Consider the following 18,974-nt stretch of genomic DNA (forward strand, 5'->3'; position numbering starts at 1 on the left):
AAGAACAGGGAATGTTTTCATGCAGTGAGTTTATAAAGCATACAGCATGTTCAAGTATTAAAAGCCTTTCATGAGCTATAGTTCATCAACTACAGATGAACTTTCTGAGAGTTGCACATACCTCAAGGTTTAAAGTTGGTTTACCTGATATATCTTCTAGGATATAATCTTCAGGAAAATGTTATGGCACGCCATTCATAATTCTGATTGTCTAATCTGAACCATAGATATTTATTGCTAATGCTACTACATAAAGCTGTGTGTGTGCATGTGTGTGTGCATGTGAGTGTGTGCACACACCTTGTCCAGAAGTGCTGCTTGGCAGAGGGGAGTACAACAGATCACACAATTCAGTTCTTTGTTCCATGACCTTGGCTAAGTCCGATTCAGATTGTAGACTGAAAATAAACTAGTCCCAGGGAAGATATGGGAAGTCTGGGACTGAGTCTAGCCCAATTTAGAGGAGGTCCAAGAAGCAGACTATTTTGATTCTAAATGACCAAAGGAAAGAGTGTAAGGCTCTGGAACAGTACTTACTAAATGTGAGAAAGGCTGCCAACGCTAGAAGGTGATGCTGGTTGACTTCTTTGTTCCTTCTCCCCTCCCCTCCCTTCCCATGGTTGATTTTTAAACTGTCTCCTGGCAGCAGTGAGGATGTTTTCTAAGGCTTATGTAAAAAGAATCTATTAAAGAATAAATTAATTAAAGAATCTATATATTACATGTAAGTGATTTTTTTTTTTCTGAATATAGTTACCCTCTGAGTTAGAACAGACCATCAAATATACATTCTAGCCTGCACTGATGCATAAGAACAAGCTCCTCCAAAAATCTTCAAGATGAAAACATGTTCCATGAATCTTATCCATGGGCAGCCAGTGAGAGAGAAGCAGGAATAAATATCTCCTTAGTCATTAATGTATATGCTTATTTAAAAGAAATCTAACTTTACCACCAAATGTTAAATTTTCTCTTTAAGTTTTTATTTTTCTATTTTTATTCTCACAAAAGTATTTTATCTCATAATTATATTTCAATTATAAAATATAGAGATGACCGGTTTAGATGGAATAAGAAGAAAATACTTTTGATCACCTTTTTAAAAAATTATTTAGATATCAGTAACCCATGTTATCATACATTTTGCTAATAAAATACTTGAGTGTGTACTCGCACTAAATCTTGAGCATTATTTTTCTTGGCTCCAGGACAGCTAGTAGCTATAACAGCTGACCTTTATTGATTGCCTGTTCTGTGCCCAGCAGTGTGCGTAGCACTCTGTGTCTGTCATCATCTTTAATCCTCTGGTGGTTCTATGAAGTGTACATACTATTAGAATCCCCATTTCATAGACGGTGAAAATGAGAAATGAGAGTTTAAGTAACTTGTCCAAGATCACAAAGCTAATTAAGTGGCAGAACCAGGATCTGAACCCCGGTAACCTGACCCAGCAGCTTGTTCTCTTGGCCACCTTTACCTTTACATGTCTTATTTTTAGAGAACTGTCTTGAAAATTTGTCCAGCCACACCAAGCAATCTTTAGAAAATGAAAGTTTCTTCTGTTTTTCTTGAGGAGGAGCAGGAACCCTTGTACTTGGCTCTATTGTTGGTTAATGAAACCTAAATTAGGAGGGTTTTTTTCAGTTTCAAAGTAGTTAACACTATTTGTGTTGTTTCAACATTCAAATGATAAGCCAGAATGTCTTTGGTGATATTATTCTAGTTTTGCAAAGTTAGGTTTTTTTATCTCTAAATTTCCTTTAATAGTATATTCTTCTACATGCCCCCTGACTTTGATAATTCTTGTAATTCTTTCTGCTCAAATAGTACTCTTGTTCTTCCCACATAACTTTGAGTCTATCTGTGTAAGAACTTTGAGTATAAATTAAGTCTAGCATTAAAGAAAATGAATTTTATCATCTATAAAAGAGCAGAACTGATGATTTGGATATATAAAGTATTCCAAATCTGTTTTGGGGTGCTTTTATATTTAAGTATTGAAGTTAAACATCATCTCATGTAAATTAGCAATATGTTATATTAACTATTTAGCCTTAAAACTATAGTGTTGTTGCTATTTAATTTTGGTAATGCCTACCATTATTTAGAAAAGAAGGATATCATTTCTCTTGAATTATTTTATTACTAATACATTAGAATCTACAACACTAATTTTTTTCCTGTATGTTGCTTAGCACTTACTTTCTTTCATATCTTTTTTTTATGCTGTAGGCTCGTTACCGGAAAGAGCAGACACTGCTTAAGCAGTTGCCCTGCATTCCTCTGGTGGAGAATCTGCTGAAGGACGGCACAGATGGCTGTGCCTTAGCTGCCCTCATCCACTTCTACTGCCCCGGTGTCGTCAGAGTGGAGGGTAAGTGCTCCAGCGTAACAGGTCTGACCTACAGATGGATAGTAACTAACATTTAAGACAATATTTAACAAGTCATGACAGCTTTTTTAAAAAAAAATTTCTATATAAATTCTGAGGGAGATAATGAGAAAAGTAGTGCTTGGTTTCTTAGTTTTTCTGTGTAATGACCACTATATCTAAAAAGGTATGGCTGTTAAACAAATTCCACATAATAGTGTATTTGTACTAAATCACCAATTAGAAAATGGATATGAAATATTTTTATCAAATTAACCCAAAGTCATCACCTTACTCTTTTCCTATTTGAAGATATTTGTTTGAAAGAAACTATGTCTTTGGCTGATAGCCTGTATAATCTGCAGCTGATTCAAGAATTTTGCCAAGAATACTTGAACCAGTGTTGCCATTTCACCCTGGAAGACATGCTCTATGCAGCTTCATCCATAAAGGTAAATTAAATTATTTTCTCTCCCTTTACTTTGTTAAAGAAACAAAAGCATAGAACAAGGTATATAAGTGGATTAGCGACTTTAAGCTTACAGAGTAACTCTGTCAGTCGAAAGAGCCTTTGAAAAAATAGTTTTTGTTTGATTTTTCTGCTTATTTTATGTTTCTTTTAATACACCATTAGCTGTAGGTTTCTTTTGTAGTGCAAAGCCAAACTTAAAGTCACATACAAAATTGGTCTGTTGTCTTAATGTTGGCAAAATAGAGGATAAGCCATAAATGTTTCTGGTCTCTAAACAAAAAATTAATTGAAAAGTAAGGTTATATACTATTTACTACCATATGCATAAATATGTATTTTATATAGTTATATAAGATGATTTGGTACCCTTGCATATTTTTATGTGTGTAATGAGTCATTGAGCATGAAATTGAAATTTAGTTTATTCTCACTAGCTCATATATAATTGTTCTTTAGTTATCAGAATATTTGAGATTTGTCACCTTTATTGATCCTTTGAGTGTTCATCAGTATTTGCTTTCAGATTTTGTTAAGAAAATAACTAAAATTTCACACTGGTGAAATTTCAAAATTGTACTAATTTTGAAAATTGAGTTGTTATCAATACTATATTTTTAATACTTCAAGGATTATTTCTTACCATTCAGAGACTGTTTTGGTAATATTAGTGTTGTATTTTATGTGAGTCATTAATATAAAATGAATTCAGAAATCAGAAATGTTTTTGTGATTGAGTCATATGGAGAGTTTTTATAAAATCTTGAACTATAATATAATTGTAGCATAATTATGGATATTAAAATCTTTGGGGGCTTTTTCTTTTAATTTCCAAAGAAAATGTTTAAAATAGTAATTTATTTGAAGTTCAAGATTTGTTTTTGTTAAATAGATGGTGGGAGTCAGATGTATGTTATAAGAACAGGAAGCCCCCATGGACACAATTTATATCTTGGTAAACTATTTCAAAGTAGACTGAAAATGAGCTGGGTACATCTGTTGCTTGCAAAGAATGATACGATTTGTTTGCAGCTACTCTGTAGACAACCACCAAGTATTGCATGTGTATCGTTAGAGGAAAGCCCTGTTTAAGACACTGTCTGAAGAAACTACAGAATGCAAGTGTGTAAAAGTTACTAAAATGAACAGAAAAGCAGCATTAAACAAGTTTGTCAGGAAAGTGTAAAATGGCAAAAACTGGAGATTATTATAACTTTTAGAACATTTGAGGATCCATGTTAATGTTTGACAGATATTTGAGAACCTGTTATGCACCAGGCACTGTGCTAAGGCTGGGGGATTTGTTTGTTTATTCATTCATCATGAGATATTAATTGAGTTATCTCCAGACACTTTTCAGCCTTGGGGATGAAGTGGTAAATGAAACAGCAGGGCAGAAGATAAAGCTGATGGTAAAGGCATTTCCAAAAGAAGCCACTACACCTACTGATGCAATATAGTATCCACTCCCTTATCTGACACATCAAAATAAAAATATTAATTTTGAAAGTTTACAGCTTGCTATTCTTTTTGTTTTTTTTAATAAGGTCTTACTATATTGCTCAGGTTAGTCTTGAACTCCTGGGCTCAAGGCATCGTCCCTCCTCAGCTTCCCAAAGTGCTAGGATTATAGGAGTGAGCCACTGTGCCTTGCGTATACCTTGCCATTCTTATCAGAATGGTAATTAGGAAATATTATTTCCATATATATCTTGTTAATGCCTTTTCTGACACTTGCCTGTTAAAAATTTTAAATACTTCTATAATGTCAAAGGAAAAAGAATCATCTCATAAATGCATTGAGACATAAGATTATATTTGTGTAAATTGGTGTACCTTAGACTTCCAATAAAATAATACATAGTCCTGATGTTTAGATCAACTTTGGGTACGATCCAGATATAAAGATATTTTCTTAAATAAGGTATATGTAAAAGAGATAATTGTCTGGAGAGAAGGCTTTGGTCGCTTTCTGTATTCTTTACTAAATTATTAGAACCACAACTTTGACTTCAGTTGAGTATCTTAAGACTCTAGCCTATAAGAGGTTGCTTGGTCCATGATGCTGGGCACCTCATTTTCACTTTAACTTTAAAAACGAATGTTTATGGAAGTGTAGAGGCATGAGCACTGTCTTCCCCTCTGGGTAGAAGTATATGGTGGTATGGTCATTTTAGAGGGCAGTCTGACATTAACCACATTTAAAATGCACAGAAGGCATGTATAAGGATTGTTTGTGGTGGTGAAAAGTTGGAAACAATCCATCTTAACAGGGGCATAATTAAAATGTTTTGTAATGTAGCCAGACTGTTTAAAGGAAGGAGGTAGAGGTATTTCTACTGATACAGAAAGCTCTGCAAGACATTAAGTGGAGAAAGCAAGTAACAAACATAATGCATAGCGTGATGCAATTTATATGTTTTTTAAAAATTTTTTCTATTTGTATGCAAACTTGTACAAGTACACATATATATTAATAGATGCACAGAAAAAGGTCTATAGAGGGATACACACAAAACTGTTAACAGTGGTTTGAGTGTAGCATTAGGATTTGGGGTAAAGAGATTAAGACATACTTTTACTTTTTCTATATTCTGTATATCTATATTCTGTATTGTTTATATTATTTTGCAATGTGAATATGTAGCTTAACAAAAAGAAAAGAAGAAGCTTTCAAATGAAATTGATTTGGTATCATTTCTGAAATATGGTTACAGATTTATTGCTGTTCAATCATCATGAATTCAGAAATAATGAGCTTTGGTTACTGGGAAAATTATTTCTAACTGTACTGACATCTTGTGGCCAAAAACAGTACAGTTATGTTACTAGGACAGTTATCTCACCAGAGTCCTTAAAATATTAACTCATTATTGAGCACTTAAGCAGTGTTTTTCCAAAAGATTAATGGTACTAGTAGAGTGGAACCTAGCCACCACTACTTAAGAAATAATTTTATACTTTGCCTTTAGGAAGTGTACTATAAAGATAAGTATAAAGAAAAATATAAATCACAATAATGTTATTACCCAGAAATACTCCCTATCAACATTTTGTTGTTTTACTGATGTCTTTTTTGTTATGCATAGATTGATTCATTTGTACATTCATTCAAATTATTATTTTTTGAGTATCTATGATGTGCCAGGAATGGTTTTAAAAACACTGAAGATACAATATTGAGCATAAGCTTTGTCTTTCTAGACCTTATGGTCTGGTGGGTAAGATGAGGAACCCTGGGGAATGTGGTATTAGATGAAGCTGAAGAAATGAAACGGGATTCAATCAAGTAGCCTCTTCTAGGCCATAGTAAATTTCCCCTTTATTTCAAGAGAATGGAAACGGGGTAGTGTAGGGGTTGCATTTTGAAAAGTTTGTTCTTAATAAGCCAAAGAAAAAGGTATTATGTTCCAAACAAGAGATGAAAACATTTGAATCAGAGTAATTATGATGAAGATGGAGAGAAGTGGGTAGATTCCATAAATATTTGAGATGCAAAATCTGTAGGCTTCAGTAATGAATTGGATACAGGAAGGGAGAGAGAAGGGAGGTATCAAGGATGACTCCTAGGTTTCTGGTTTACATACTGGCATAGTGGTGCCTTTCAGTGAGTTGTGACTCTGGAATAAGATCAGATTTGTTGGGAAGATGATTATTTCAATTTTGGACATAATGCCTTTGAGATATCCAAAACAAAATGCTCTGTAAGCCATTGCATTTATAAATACATATGAGAGTCACTTAGTAGCTGATGGCCATAGGCATGGCAGTGTTTCAAAGAGGAGAGATCAGGAATATCAAATGCTGCCGAGAGGTCAAATTAGATGGAAAGTGTGTTTGAATTAGCAGCATATGTAAGTCATTGGTGACTTGAGCAAATCCTGTTCTGGAGAAATGGTGTGGCTCCACGCCACCATGGAGTGGCTTGGGGAGTAAAAGGGATGAAATAGAGTTGTTAGAGGCTTGTTCTCGAAAGAAGTTTGTGAAGAGTTAATAAGGGTAGGGGTGAGGAGAAATTGGAGAATCGTGAGTTGAGTGAAGGTTTTGTTTCATTTTTTTTAATGGGAGAAGTTTCAGCATGTTTAAAAGCCACGTAGGAAGGGTAAATATATAAGAGAGGAAAAGGTAATCAAGAATGTGAAGCTTCTGAGAAGGCAAGCGGGGGTGAGATCCAGCACATAGCTCTTAGGGATTATAAGCATTCTCATTACTTAAAAAAAAAAAAAAAAATCACAAATTTTAATGGCTGCTTCAAATATTAATAATATGTGTTTTGTATATCACTATTTGAATATTCTGGGAATTGATAGTAAAAAGCAAATGGTGAAAGTAAAGTAGAAAACATACCAAATTATATTCACCACTCAGACTCTTACACTCAACCACCTACATGACAGGTCCACTTAAATGTCTAATGAACATCTCAGATACCGTAAGTCGTGATTCCGTTCACTACCTGTTTCTCTCCGTCTTCTCCATCTCACTATTAGTTGCTCAAAACAAAAACCTGGGAGTCACCCCTTGATTTTTCTCTATCCTTCACTTCCTACATACACAATAGCATTCTGGAACTATCAGCTAAGAGATCAATATGTGAGAATCACCAGCTTAAATACAATAAACAAAAACCAAGAGAGTACATGAACTCTAAGGGAGAATGTATAGAGCCTTGAGGATTAGTCATAATTAGCAGGTAGGAGGAAGAAGGCAAGACGTTGGAAAACACTCATATTTCCAGTGATAATTGTAAAACCTGAGATTTAATATGAAGTAAGACCTCATTCATTAAATACTAATACATTTGATAAGTATTTTATTAAATGCCAAATACCCAAAATTTAGAATGCATGCAGTTATTTTAAATAATTATGAAAACAGGCTTTGCATAGTGTTATTTTTAAAAACTTACCAGATGCTTAAAATTAAAAGAATTCTTTGTTTATAGCTTTTATGATGTATGCATTATTGGCACTTTAAAATGTAATAAAAGGAAACATTGTTGATTAATCCTTATTAATAACTTTTCAAAATTAGGTAGATGCATTAAATTATGTAAATGTTTTTATATATTTCAAAATTATTAAGAATTAGCTATAACAATCTAGAGTTTTGGTGTTATTTAGCACCTGTATTACTGTTGAGTGTAGCATTATTGGACACATCCATAAAATATTTTTTAACTATATACTTAATTATGTATAATTATATACACTTAATTTTTGGAGAAATTTCTAGGGATCTGAATAGAACTTAATTATTTTTTTTAAATGATAACCACTCTTTAGAGTGTCAAAGAATTGAATAGCTGTTTAAGTTGTTTGTATTTAATTTGGCATAAAAGTACCTTGTATATTATCTCAAAGTTCTACACAGTTACAGGTATTAATGCCTGCTAGATAAATTGAACCACCATCCCAGAACTATAGAGCAAATCATTTGCAAAGAGGTTTTGAATAGTTGTTATGTTTTTTACTCACAGGAGCAAATATTTATTGCAGGCTTAACAGCCTATAGTAGATATATTCCAGTGACGATTGAATGAGATTTAGACCTATACTTTAAAACAGAATAAAATTCTATTTATCATTAAGTTTTACCTAATTTAGGTTTTCTTTTAATTTTCTTAACTTTCTTATATAGAGTAATTATTTGGTGTTCATGGCAGAACTCTTCTGGTGGTTTGAAGTTGTGAAGCCATCTTTTGTACAGCCTCGTGTTGTTCATCCACAAGGAGGTAATCGGTCTTTTTAATATTAAATGTTCCTATAAATAGAAAAAATGGAAAGTTTATATAACCTCACCTGGTTATGCTTTTAGAGAGCAGCCTATTATTTTTTAGATTTCGGCTATTAGCCTTGACAGATTCTGAGTACAGTATTGTTAATACTTAAAGCTACTAAATTCTCAGTGAGACGATTAAGATGGTTAGGAGAGGAGAAGAAAGAAAATGGAGAGAATGGCTCTGAATCTGAGGTCTTACGGTACAGAACTTCTAGCCATAAGGGCCCATTTTCTTCTCTTTTCATCTTTTGCACCATATCCCATGCTTTTAGTCCCTTTTAGATGATTGATTTTTAACATTAGGTTAACCCAGAATACACTCAAATTAGTTTGGCCTTAACGTACAACTTGAGTTTACCATTAAACCATAAAAATGTTTGTATATATATTTTTAAACCTGGTAGGTTTTGTGATTATTACAATATCATGATTTATTGATCGTACATTAATAAGAAGGAGGTTACTGTAAAGGTCCCTAGATATAAAAAACAAAAAATTTACCTAAATTTTCTCTAAAGCAGAATTTCACATAGCAAAAGTAAATTTCTGTTAGCTTCTATTATAAAACCTAAATTATAAGTTTAGCCCCACTAAAGAACGTTTTTCCAGCATAACTTATAGGAGCAGGTCTTTGTGCTACCAGTGGCTGCCTTACACAACACAGAACATGGTTATTGTGGATTCCAACTACTTAGCAGCTTTCCTTTGCTCCCAGGTTTGTTATTTTGTAACCACTGCCATTACCTCTACCCCCAACCTGCCCCCCCCCAAAAAAGAAGGAGATAAGGAAGGAGGAAAAAAATACATAACCTAAGGGGGAGGCATATTCTAGTGAGTACAGTGAGCTTACTGCAGGCAGCCCACTGCAACTCGGGCAAAAGTCTGAAATTTATGAGGATTTAGTCTGTTCTAGTATCTCTAAGCTGCTTAAGGCAAATTCTGAATATTGAGCCATAACACACCAAAGAATACCTTTAAAGAATTGAGGTCTTTCCCTAGGCCATTAAGTAAATCAGATATCTTTAGTAATTATCATAACCAATATTTGTGTAATTTTTTACAGATAACATAAGATTTTAACATACATTGCTTTCTGTGATTTTATCTGTGAAGCCCATTATTCAAAATACCAAGTAAATTGAGTCGTCCACCAGACTTACTTTTACAAAACTGTAAACTATACCAGTGGGTTTAATTATTTTCAATTCTCTAATGAAATTTTATCTTTAACTGATGACCAAAATACCAGCTATTTCATAAAGAAGCAAAGATGACCATATGTATCTGTAGTTCTGTGAAAGCTTTCACAGAGTAAACACTCTGAAAATTATTTAAGAAGAAACTTTACGCTATGATTTCTCTATAAGTAAGGGAAATAGAGATTCAATTTTAAACATTTATTGTCCATAACTCTTGAAATAATATTACAAACATGTTAAACAGGTCATTTTGAGGTTTTAGCTTTTTATCTTTTATTCTAGCTGAACCTGTGACAGATACGCCTTCATTTCCTGTCTTGAATACTGCCAAAAGAAACGCGCTGGATAGTTCGTGTAGTTCTGACTTTGCCTCCAGGTAGACTCCACAGTGACTTTATTTTCACTATTCCCACCCAATTTGCTAATGAAATCAAGTAATATTTTATTATATTAAATGAGATTTCTTAAAATTTCAGTTGGATTTTGAACTAAGTTATAATGAGGTTACCCTGTTAAAGCCTGTTTTAAATATTATTGAAGTTAACACTGAAATGAATGTTTCATAAATAGGCTTTTATAAACCACACTTAAAAGTAGGAGAATATATTCTAAGTTCTAAATAACCAGTGTAAGACTAGGTTTTTGCTGTGTAACTTGTTTATAATTGTGAACAGTTAAATAGGTAACTCTTAGGCTTGGGGGAGATTTTTTAATTCTATTTGGATTTAAATTTTTTATAATTAAAAAAATCTTAGAAGTTTTTCTGACTTTTTGTTTTGTGGTTACCTATACCTATTGAGAGATCACAATAGCATATTTATTATAATATTGAATTTTTATCAAATGCTTCAGTTTTTTTTTTTTTTTTTGAGACAATGTCTCACTCTATTGCCCAGGCTAGAGTGAATGCTGTGGCATCAGCCTAGCTCACAGCAACCTCAAACTCCTGGGCTCAGGCAATCCTCCTGCCTCAGCCTCCCAAGTAGCTGGCACTAGAGGCACCAGCCACCACGCCTGGATAATTTTTTGTTTCTATTTTTAGTTGACTGGCTAATTTTTTCTATTTTTAGTAGAGACGGGTTCTCGCTCTTGCTTAGGCTGGTCTCGAACTCCTGACCTCGAGCGATCCTCCTGCCTCGGCCTCCCAGAGTGCTAGGATTACAGGCATGAGCCACTGCACCTGGCCTGCTTCAGTTTTTAATGTCAGGGAATGAATTCAAAGCAAAGTAAAAATTCCTACCATTTGATATCAGCATAATCCTGACTTCTCATCCAAGTATGTGATGGGAACATTAGTTGGTTTAAAAATGGTTTTCAGTAGATCCTGTAAACACCTTTTCATTTGTATTTATGAGAACCTAAAATTTTTATTGCCTTTGGACTTCCTAATGTATCTGATTTTCTACCTTTAAAATTGATGTATTTTATGGGTTTTATAAATTCAAGCAGGTCCATTAAAAATGCATTTTAAAAATTATAAGTAAAAAATTCAAAGTACTTTCTGTATGAGCTCTTGGCTTAACACAAAAAGACGAGCTTGTACTGAAGCTGTCACCTGCTCCTCACATTTAAGAAGTTTCTCTCTTCAAGTGCATGTTAATGAATGTGTGAAACCTAAGCCTTGACAATACTCTTACTACCTTTATAGGACTTCTTACTGTGTGAACTTTCTGATATCTATAAATTACAACTTAAGAAAGCATGTCCTTCCCTTACCTCTGGTTTACTACTATGAATTTTCTTATTACTTCCGTTAAGTTTTCTATTCCATAACTATCCCTGAGATTTACCACAAAGAGGTTAAGGTAAAATATTGCTGATTTAGGAGCTTCTGTACATCTTTTTCCCATGGGGAACTTTTTTCTACATACCATTTCTTCAGTGCTTTCCTGGGTTGGTTACATAGTCAATTTCCTTCCTTGAAAACTTCAGAAACACTCAACATTCTAGGTCGTCGCTCTTGTATTACTAAATCTTTATGTTCTACTTTCATAATTATTTTTAGGAACCTAAAAGTACAGTTTTCCACATTTCTAACATTGGAAAATATCTTAATTCAGATTCCCTGGAAGATGCATCTCTTTTTTTTCTCAGACATCTGAGTGTCTCCTTTTTCCTATTTTTCCTAGTAGGAACTATTTTTATAACCCAGATAGAGGTCTAAATTCCTTTCCTTGAAGAGTTAGTGCACAGCTGTTACTCTAGGCTCCTAGTCATGCTTTCATTTCTGTAAGTCTCCACATGGTCCATTGTAGTTCTCCAACATTGTAGAACTTTTGAAGCATTCAAGAATTTTTACTCTTCCTGGGAATAATGTAGTCACATCTACAAATGTTATTGTACCTAAATAATACTCTTATGGGAAAAAACCCAAAGGAAGAAAACAGGCAAAGCAAAAGACATTTTCAGCAGTTACTCCACACATTTGGCAGGCAGCTATTCAAGAGTTACACCAACACCAGATCAAAATCATCTATGCAGATGTGGAAATGAGACAATAGGCATTTACAGCACTGCAGCCACTGGTTAGGGAAGAAAAGAGTGAACATATTGTAATAAGTTACTTGCATGTAGTCAAGATTACCTTACTGTCCGAGATCTATGGGAGAGTAGAAATTGTAGAAGTGATTTTAGAGGGGAGGGGGTAATAGAGAAAAACATATCGGGGGAGCAGGGAGAGTGTGCTCTGACGCTCGTAACAAATGGTTACAAATAAAACTGAAAGAAAGTGTGATGTCCAGTTAGAGGGGAAAGGTCCACAGGGGCAGGCGAGCATTTGCTTTGGACAGGTTCTTCAGGTATTGTTGCTTTTGGAAAAGCTCATTAAGCTATCATTAGATAGTAAGAATACTGCATTGATGCTTACCTTTGATTCTCTGGTTGACTTGTTCATCATCTCAGTTTACATTGGCCAAAAGATAATATGGTTTAAGAGAGCTACAGTCACTATATCTTGTTTCCCAATTTATTCTCAGTCAGTTGGGGCTGGAGATGCTTAACTTCTTCAACTAACTGCAAGGAGAGACATGGCAGACTTAAAACTTGTAAAAAGAAAAATTAAGAGAGGATAGCTTGATTCTGGCCAAATGTCATTATAATTTAAGAAATAGACTATCTTAATCCCCTGCTTTAGTTGGAATAGGGTGGAATTAAATAACAGGAAAGCTTCATGTCTTTATAGTCATTGAGGTCTTGGAGGTACAGCTCACTATATTGTAAAAAAATTTTTTTAAATATATTTAGGGGGTACCTGTGCAGATTTGTTACATGGATTGTCACATGGTGGTGAAGTCTTGGCTTTTTGTGTAACCCTCACCCAAAAATTAGTGTATGTGGTACCCATTAGGTAATTTCTCATCCCACACCCCTCCCCCACGCTCCCACCCTTCTGATTCTCCAGGATCTATTAGTCCACTTTCCTGTCCATGTGGACTCATTATTCAGCTCCCACTTACAGGTGAGAACATGCAGTGTTTGACTTTCCGTTTCCAAGTTAGTTCACGTAACACTGTATTAATCTTAATGTAACTGATTTTTTTCTTTTCTCATTTTAGCAGTTGTTCATGAAAGTTGTATATAAGATTACTTTATTCCTGCATCTTCTCAATTGTTTCTTCCTTGTATTTGCCCTTTTCCTTTGCTACTTGGCGAGATTTGGCTTTCTCTTGAAGGATCTTTTCTCAATCTTTGTCCAGTTTGAGCCCAGTGATGACCACCTTGCCGGGGTGAACGCTCACGTGGACAGCTGTGCCTTAGCCTGTTCCTGCTGCACTCATTCCGTGTAGATGACATACTGCTTCCTGTAAACCTGGACTACTTTGCTAACGTGCTGACCTTTATAGAGTCCCTGCACAACCTGAACTTCGTCATCCTTTTGGATGGGCGCATATGGAATGTTGTACTACTGTCTTAGCTCTTTGGAAAGAGGGAAGGACAAAATTTGTGCATGTGGGAAGGTGCATTGAGAGGCCTTTTGTGTTTCTTGCTTTAGTCAGAAGTCGCCAAGGGATCGAACTTCATTTTAGCCACTGCTGCTTTGGCGATGGCCGCAAAAAGGGAGAGAGATGTTAGAGACGTGGGTCTGTGAGCCAGGAGGCTGTCACGGTCTTTACAAGGGCTTATCATAGTTACGGTTTTTAGAGATTTAGATTTGACCACAATATTTCAAGTTGATTAGTTTAGCTTTTTAAAATTTCTGTTTTTCTACTTCTAAAATGAGAATACTATGCCATTATCTTGCCTCACAAGGACACTGAGATGTGTATGAAAGTACTTCAAGGTGTTTGGCTGAAAGACATAAAATATATAGAGATATATACACTATAATCACAGCCATTCTTTGGTTTAAAGAATATATTACATTTCCATATTTTTAAAATTTAGAATGTGCAAAATCAGATGATAGTATTGTTTCTAACTTCAGTCATTCTATATAATTGTTAAGTAGCTAAAATGTAATATTTGTAAATTATTTTACATTGCAGTGGGGAAGGAGCTACATTCGCACAGTCTTACCATCATTTGCCTTCTAGATACTCACGTCCCCAAGCTCATTCTTCAGCCTCAGGTAATACATTTGAGAAAGCCTAGGAAAATGCTATTGTAAGTAAATAACCTGGGAAATATTTGAGAATAAATATACATAAATACCCATTCTTTTCCTGCAAAGTAGCTGTTATTACACACTAAAAGCTTGGTCTGTTTCTTGATGCTCATTTTTCTTAATGAAATGATCTCTCATTCTCCATATGTACCTACTTAATTTTCATTGTTCTTAATGAATTCTCAAATACACGAAATCTGTTAAAGTGCTATAAGTTAAAATTTTTTACATGATTTCAGTGGCTTTTTCTTTTTTGCATTTAAAGGAGGAATCAGAAGGTCTTCATCTATGTCTTATGTTGATGGCTTCATAGGGACATGGCCCAAAGAGAAAAGGTAAACAAAAAATTATTTTTAGTGTATTCACATTATGAAGAAATGCTAATTTTTACCTGTGTGTGTCTCTTTTGTTGATAACCAATTAGACTTTTAATTCATACCTAAATTTGAAAGGGGCAACATAAACAGATACAGTGAGGCAAAAGGGCTAACTTTAAAAGGTAGCTAGATGGCCCTAACCTCACCCTGAGAACAATATGATTATGAGAAATGGGAAAGAAAGGAAATACGATTTCAAATAATTACTGTTCAATGGTATAAAAAATTAATTTTTTTCCCAGAATTTTTAAGGATTTTCTCTTTAAATTTTTCTTAGGTCATCAGTGCATGGCGTTTCATTTGATATTTCTTTTGATAAAGAAGATAGCGTACAGAGATCCACTCCAAACCGAGGAATCACTCGTTCTATTAGTAATGAAGGACTTACTCTGAATAACAATCGTGTATCTAAACACATTAGGAAAAATTTATCCTTCAAGCCAATAAATGGAGAAGAGGAAGCAGAAAGCATTGAAGAAGAACTTAATATGGATTCTCATGGTGACCTCAAATCTTACGTGCCCCTTAATACAAACGAACTAAACTCTGAGAATGTTCATTACAAGCTTCCAAACGGAGCTTTACAAAATAGAGTACTTCTAGATGAATTTGGCAATCAGATAGAGACACCAAGCATTGAAGAGGCATTACAGATAATTCACGATACTGAAAAATGTGCTCACACACCCCAGCCAGACCAAATTGCTAATGGCTTCTTTCTTCACAGCCAGGAAATGAGTATTCTCAATTCAAACATCAAGCTCAATCAGTCTAGTCCCGATAATATAACAGATACAAAAGGTGCCTTGAGTCCCATAACCGACAATACTGAAGTAGATACTGGAATCCATGTTCCTTCAGAAGATATTCCTGAAACTATGGATGAAGATTCTTCTTTGAGAGATTATACTGTAAGCTTAGACTCTGACATGGATGATGCATCTAAATTTCTTCAGGATTATGATGCACGAACCAGCAACCCCAGAGATGCTTTGAGTCCTTGTCCGAGTACTGTAAGCACCAAATCTCAACCAGGTAGCAGTGCTTCTTCTAATTCTGGAGTTAAAATGACCAGCTTTGCTGAACAGAAGTTCAGGAAACTGAATCACACTGATGGAAAAAGTAGTGGAAGCAGTTCTCAAAAAACTACACCAGAGGGCTCTGAACTTAATATTCCTCATGTGGTTGCTTGGGCACAAATTCCAGAAGAAACAGGCATTCCACAAGGACGGGATACTACCCAGCTGTTGGCTTCTGAAATGGTGCATCTTAGGATGAAACTAGAAGAAAAGAGGCGTGCTATAGAAGCCCAGAAAAAGAAAATGGAAGCCGCTTTTACTAAACAGAGGCAGAAAATGGGAAGGACGGCCTTCCTTACTGTAGTGAAAAAGAAAGGGGATGGGATTTCCCCTCTTCGAGAGGAAGCAGCTGGTGCAGAAGATGAGAAAGTGTATACTGATCGAGCAAAGGAAAAGGAGTCACAAAAAACTGAAGGGCAGAGGAGCAAGTCTCTGGCAGACATAAAAGAAAGCATGGAGAGTCCTCAGCCCAAGTGGCTAAAGTCCCCAGCCACACCTGTGGATCCTGAGAAGCAGTGGAACCTGGCAAGCCCCTCAGAAGAAACTTTAAATGAAGGAGAGATTTTAGAATATACAAAATCCATTGAAAAGTTAAATTCATCCCTGCATTTTCTGCAACAAGAAATGCAGCGCTTGTCACTTCAGCAGGAGATGTTAATGCAGATGAGAGAGCAGCAGTCCTGGGTGATCTCTCCTCCACAACCCTCTCCACAGAAGCAGATCAGAGATTTTAAGCCTTCCAGGCAGGCAGGCCTGTCATCAGCCGTCGCGCCCTTCCTGTCCGACTCCCCTCGTCCCACTCACCCGTCTCCGCAGTCTTCTAACAGGAAAAGCACATCTTTTTCTGTTAAAAATCAAAGGACTCCTAGGCCAAATGAGTTAAAAATAACACCTTTGAATCGAACCTTGACTCCCCCCAGGTCTGTGGATAGTCTTCCTCGGTTAAGGAGGTTTTCACCAAGTCAAGTTCCTATTCAGACCAGGTCATTTGTATGTTTTGGGGACGATGGAGAACCTCAGTTAAAGGAATCCAAACCTAAAGAGGAAGTTAAAAAGGAGGAGTTGGAATCCAAAGGGACTTGGGAACAGCGTAGTGGACGTGATCCAGAAGAAAAGGAGATCAAACCTTTTGAGTCAACAGTTTCTGAAGTCCTGTCACAGCCTGTCACAGAGACTGTGTGCCTGACATCAAATGAGGACCAACCGAATCAACCCACAGAACCACCTCCTAAACCCCTCCTCCCCCCTACCACTTCTAAAAATGTTAACCTGATTGAAGTTTCCCTCTCAGATTTGAAACCCCCTGAAAAGGCTGATGTATCTGTTGAAAAATATGATGGAGAAAGTGATAAAGAACAATTTGATGATGACCAGAAAGTATGCTGTGGATTCTTTTTTAAGGTAATATTAATCTGCATAGTTCTGGGCATCTTCATTATATGAGTGTGGGGTTTTGGTTTTGTTGTTTTTGTTTTTTTTTTTTTTTGGTGAACATGCTTACTTATTTGAGTAGCAGTCTCCTTCGTTGCAAGTCTGCTGTGTTAATCCTACAAAGCGTAATGTGCCCCCCCTCCCTGTGGGCTAGAGTGACGTTCAGGCACACTGATCTCCACAGCAGCCTCCATTGTGGACTCGGAGCTGTAATGAACCCGTCTGTCCCAGTTACGGTACATGTTTAGATACACTGCCTGTGTCCGCTCCTCTACTGCTCTTTCTCACTTTCACAAAAGCCTTTTAAAAATTAAGCTGTTCAGATCTCCTCAAAGAGAGATTCTATTGCCCATTTGTAAAAAGCTCATATCTTGGCATCATATGTAAGTACACATTAGGTTTTTAAAAATCTTTCTTTTTAAAGAAATTTTTAAAAACTGACCAGATAGGCTCTGATAAGGTAAAATATTTTAAAAAGCATATATAGTTTGAACAGTTGTCATTGAAATAGCTTCTTTAAAAACATTGGCTAAAAGTCTAGCACATGACCTTTAATCTCAGTATTGGTATTGGATACAACGTATTTGAACAATTCTGTAGCCAGCTAAAATAAATATTGAGCGGTATCAACTCTTAATGGTAAAGATCTTAGAAGTTATCATAGATATTAGAAAAACTAGAAAAGCCTAATAATATTTTAAAAGTTCTCTACTAGATTATCATCCATTTTGTTCATGTTTATGTTTTTCTATATTTTCCAAATTAACATAGAGAAGAATTTTTTTATAATTGGAAATGTGTTATTCATACTTTTTTTTTTAATGGACTAAAGCAGATAATCTCTGATCCTATGTAGCCCTACAATTTGGAATTTAGACAGAAAAGACAACACCCAACAGCAACAATTTATAATTTAAGATTTTAAATGGAAGCAAACAGCAGTAGTGGAATAAGAACCCAAGAATACTAAAGTGATTACAATTGGTAGTATTACTTTTGATCTTTTAATGTTGGGGAAAAAAATCTTTTTATTGTACCCTCTGACAAGCACATAATGTTGGGAATTTATAACTTACTTTAAAGTTGATCTCAGGATGACTGTCCTTTAGGCCCTTCGGTGATGTTTAAAAATTTGGAGGTGAGTTGTGTTTTGTCTCTTAATCATGTAACACTACCATTTTTTAAAAGAATGCTAACGTAAGCACTAATGTAAGTTTACTGTCTAGTTTTAGAGACCTTTGCTACCTCCGTTCCTTGCAGAGAACAGAAAATAGAGGAAAAACCCTGTAGTGTAAAACAGGCAGTACATCAGTACGCTCCTCTCCATTCCAGACCTGCTATCCCGTTCATTTCCACATCTTCACCACCCCCGATGCTCTTCCCTTGGCCTGCCTTTATAGCTTCTTAACTAGTCTCCCTGTTTCTAATCATGGCATCCCATTCTTCATACTGCTCCTAGAGGTTATTCATCCAAGAGCAAAGTTCCAATTGAGTCTATTTCTAATCAAAAATCTTAGAATTGCCTGTTGAATAAAGTTCAAACCTCTTAACATAACATTCAGGGACTTTGACCGACTAATGTAAACCTATTTGTCCAGCTTCTTCCCCATAACTTTAATGTTGGACTATTCTTATGCTTTCAAGCCTTTTATAATTCCTTAAGT

General features: G+C 35.3%; 1 protein-coding gene, 1 long non-coding RNA gene and 1 pseudogene across 4 annotated transcripts in view; 1 reads left to right on the forward strand and 2 right to left on the reverse strand.

Annotated features, from left to right (window-relative positions):
* CAMSAP2 (calmodulin regulated spectrin associated protein family member 2) overlaps window positions 1–18,974 on the forward strand; it is a 76,099-nt gene that overhangs the window by 47,120 nt on the left and 10,005 nt on the right. For all 3 annotated transcript variants that reach the window (XM_045535999.1, XM_045536000.1, XM_045536001.1), the window contains 7 exons: window positions 2,233–2,374; window positions 2,684–2,823; window positions 8,481–8,574; window positions 10,103–10,196; window positions 14,305–14,387; window positions 14,689–14,758; window positions 15,078–17,280. In XM_045535999.1, coding sequence (XP_045391955.1) covers window positions 2,233–2,374; window positions 2,684–2,823; window positions 8,481–8,574; window positions 10,103–10,196; window positions 14,305–14,387; window positions 14,689–14,758; window positions 15,078–17,280 — 2,826 coding nt within the window. The remainder of the gene's footprint in view (window positions 1–2,232; window positions 2,375–2,683; window positions 2,824–8,480; window positions 8,575–10,102; window positions 10,197–14,304; window positions 14,388–14,688; window positions 14,759–15,077; window positions 17,281–18,974) is intronic.
* Window positions 2,284–12,702, reverse strand: LOC123626772. The gene is made up of 3 exons (XR_006731002.1): window positions 12,687–12,702; window positions 8,438–8,603; window positions 2,284–2,402 (listed from the first exon to the last, which is right to left on the reverse strand). It is a non-coding gene; the product is annotated as an uncharacterized LOC123626772 (long non-coding RNA).
* Window positions 13,408–13,840, reverse strand: LOC123626771 (annotated as a pseudogene).

This window comes from Lemur catta, chromosome 23, assembly GCF_020740605.2.
Source record: "Lemur catta isolate mLemCat1 chromosome 23, mLemCat1.pri, whole genome shotgun sequence".
NCBI classification, from domain to species: domain Eukaryota; kingdom Metazoa; phylum Chordata; class Mammalia; order Primates; family Lemuridae; genus Lemur; species Lemur catta.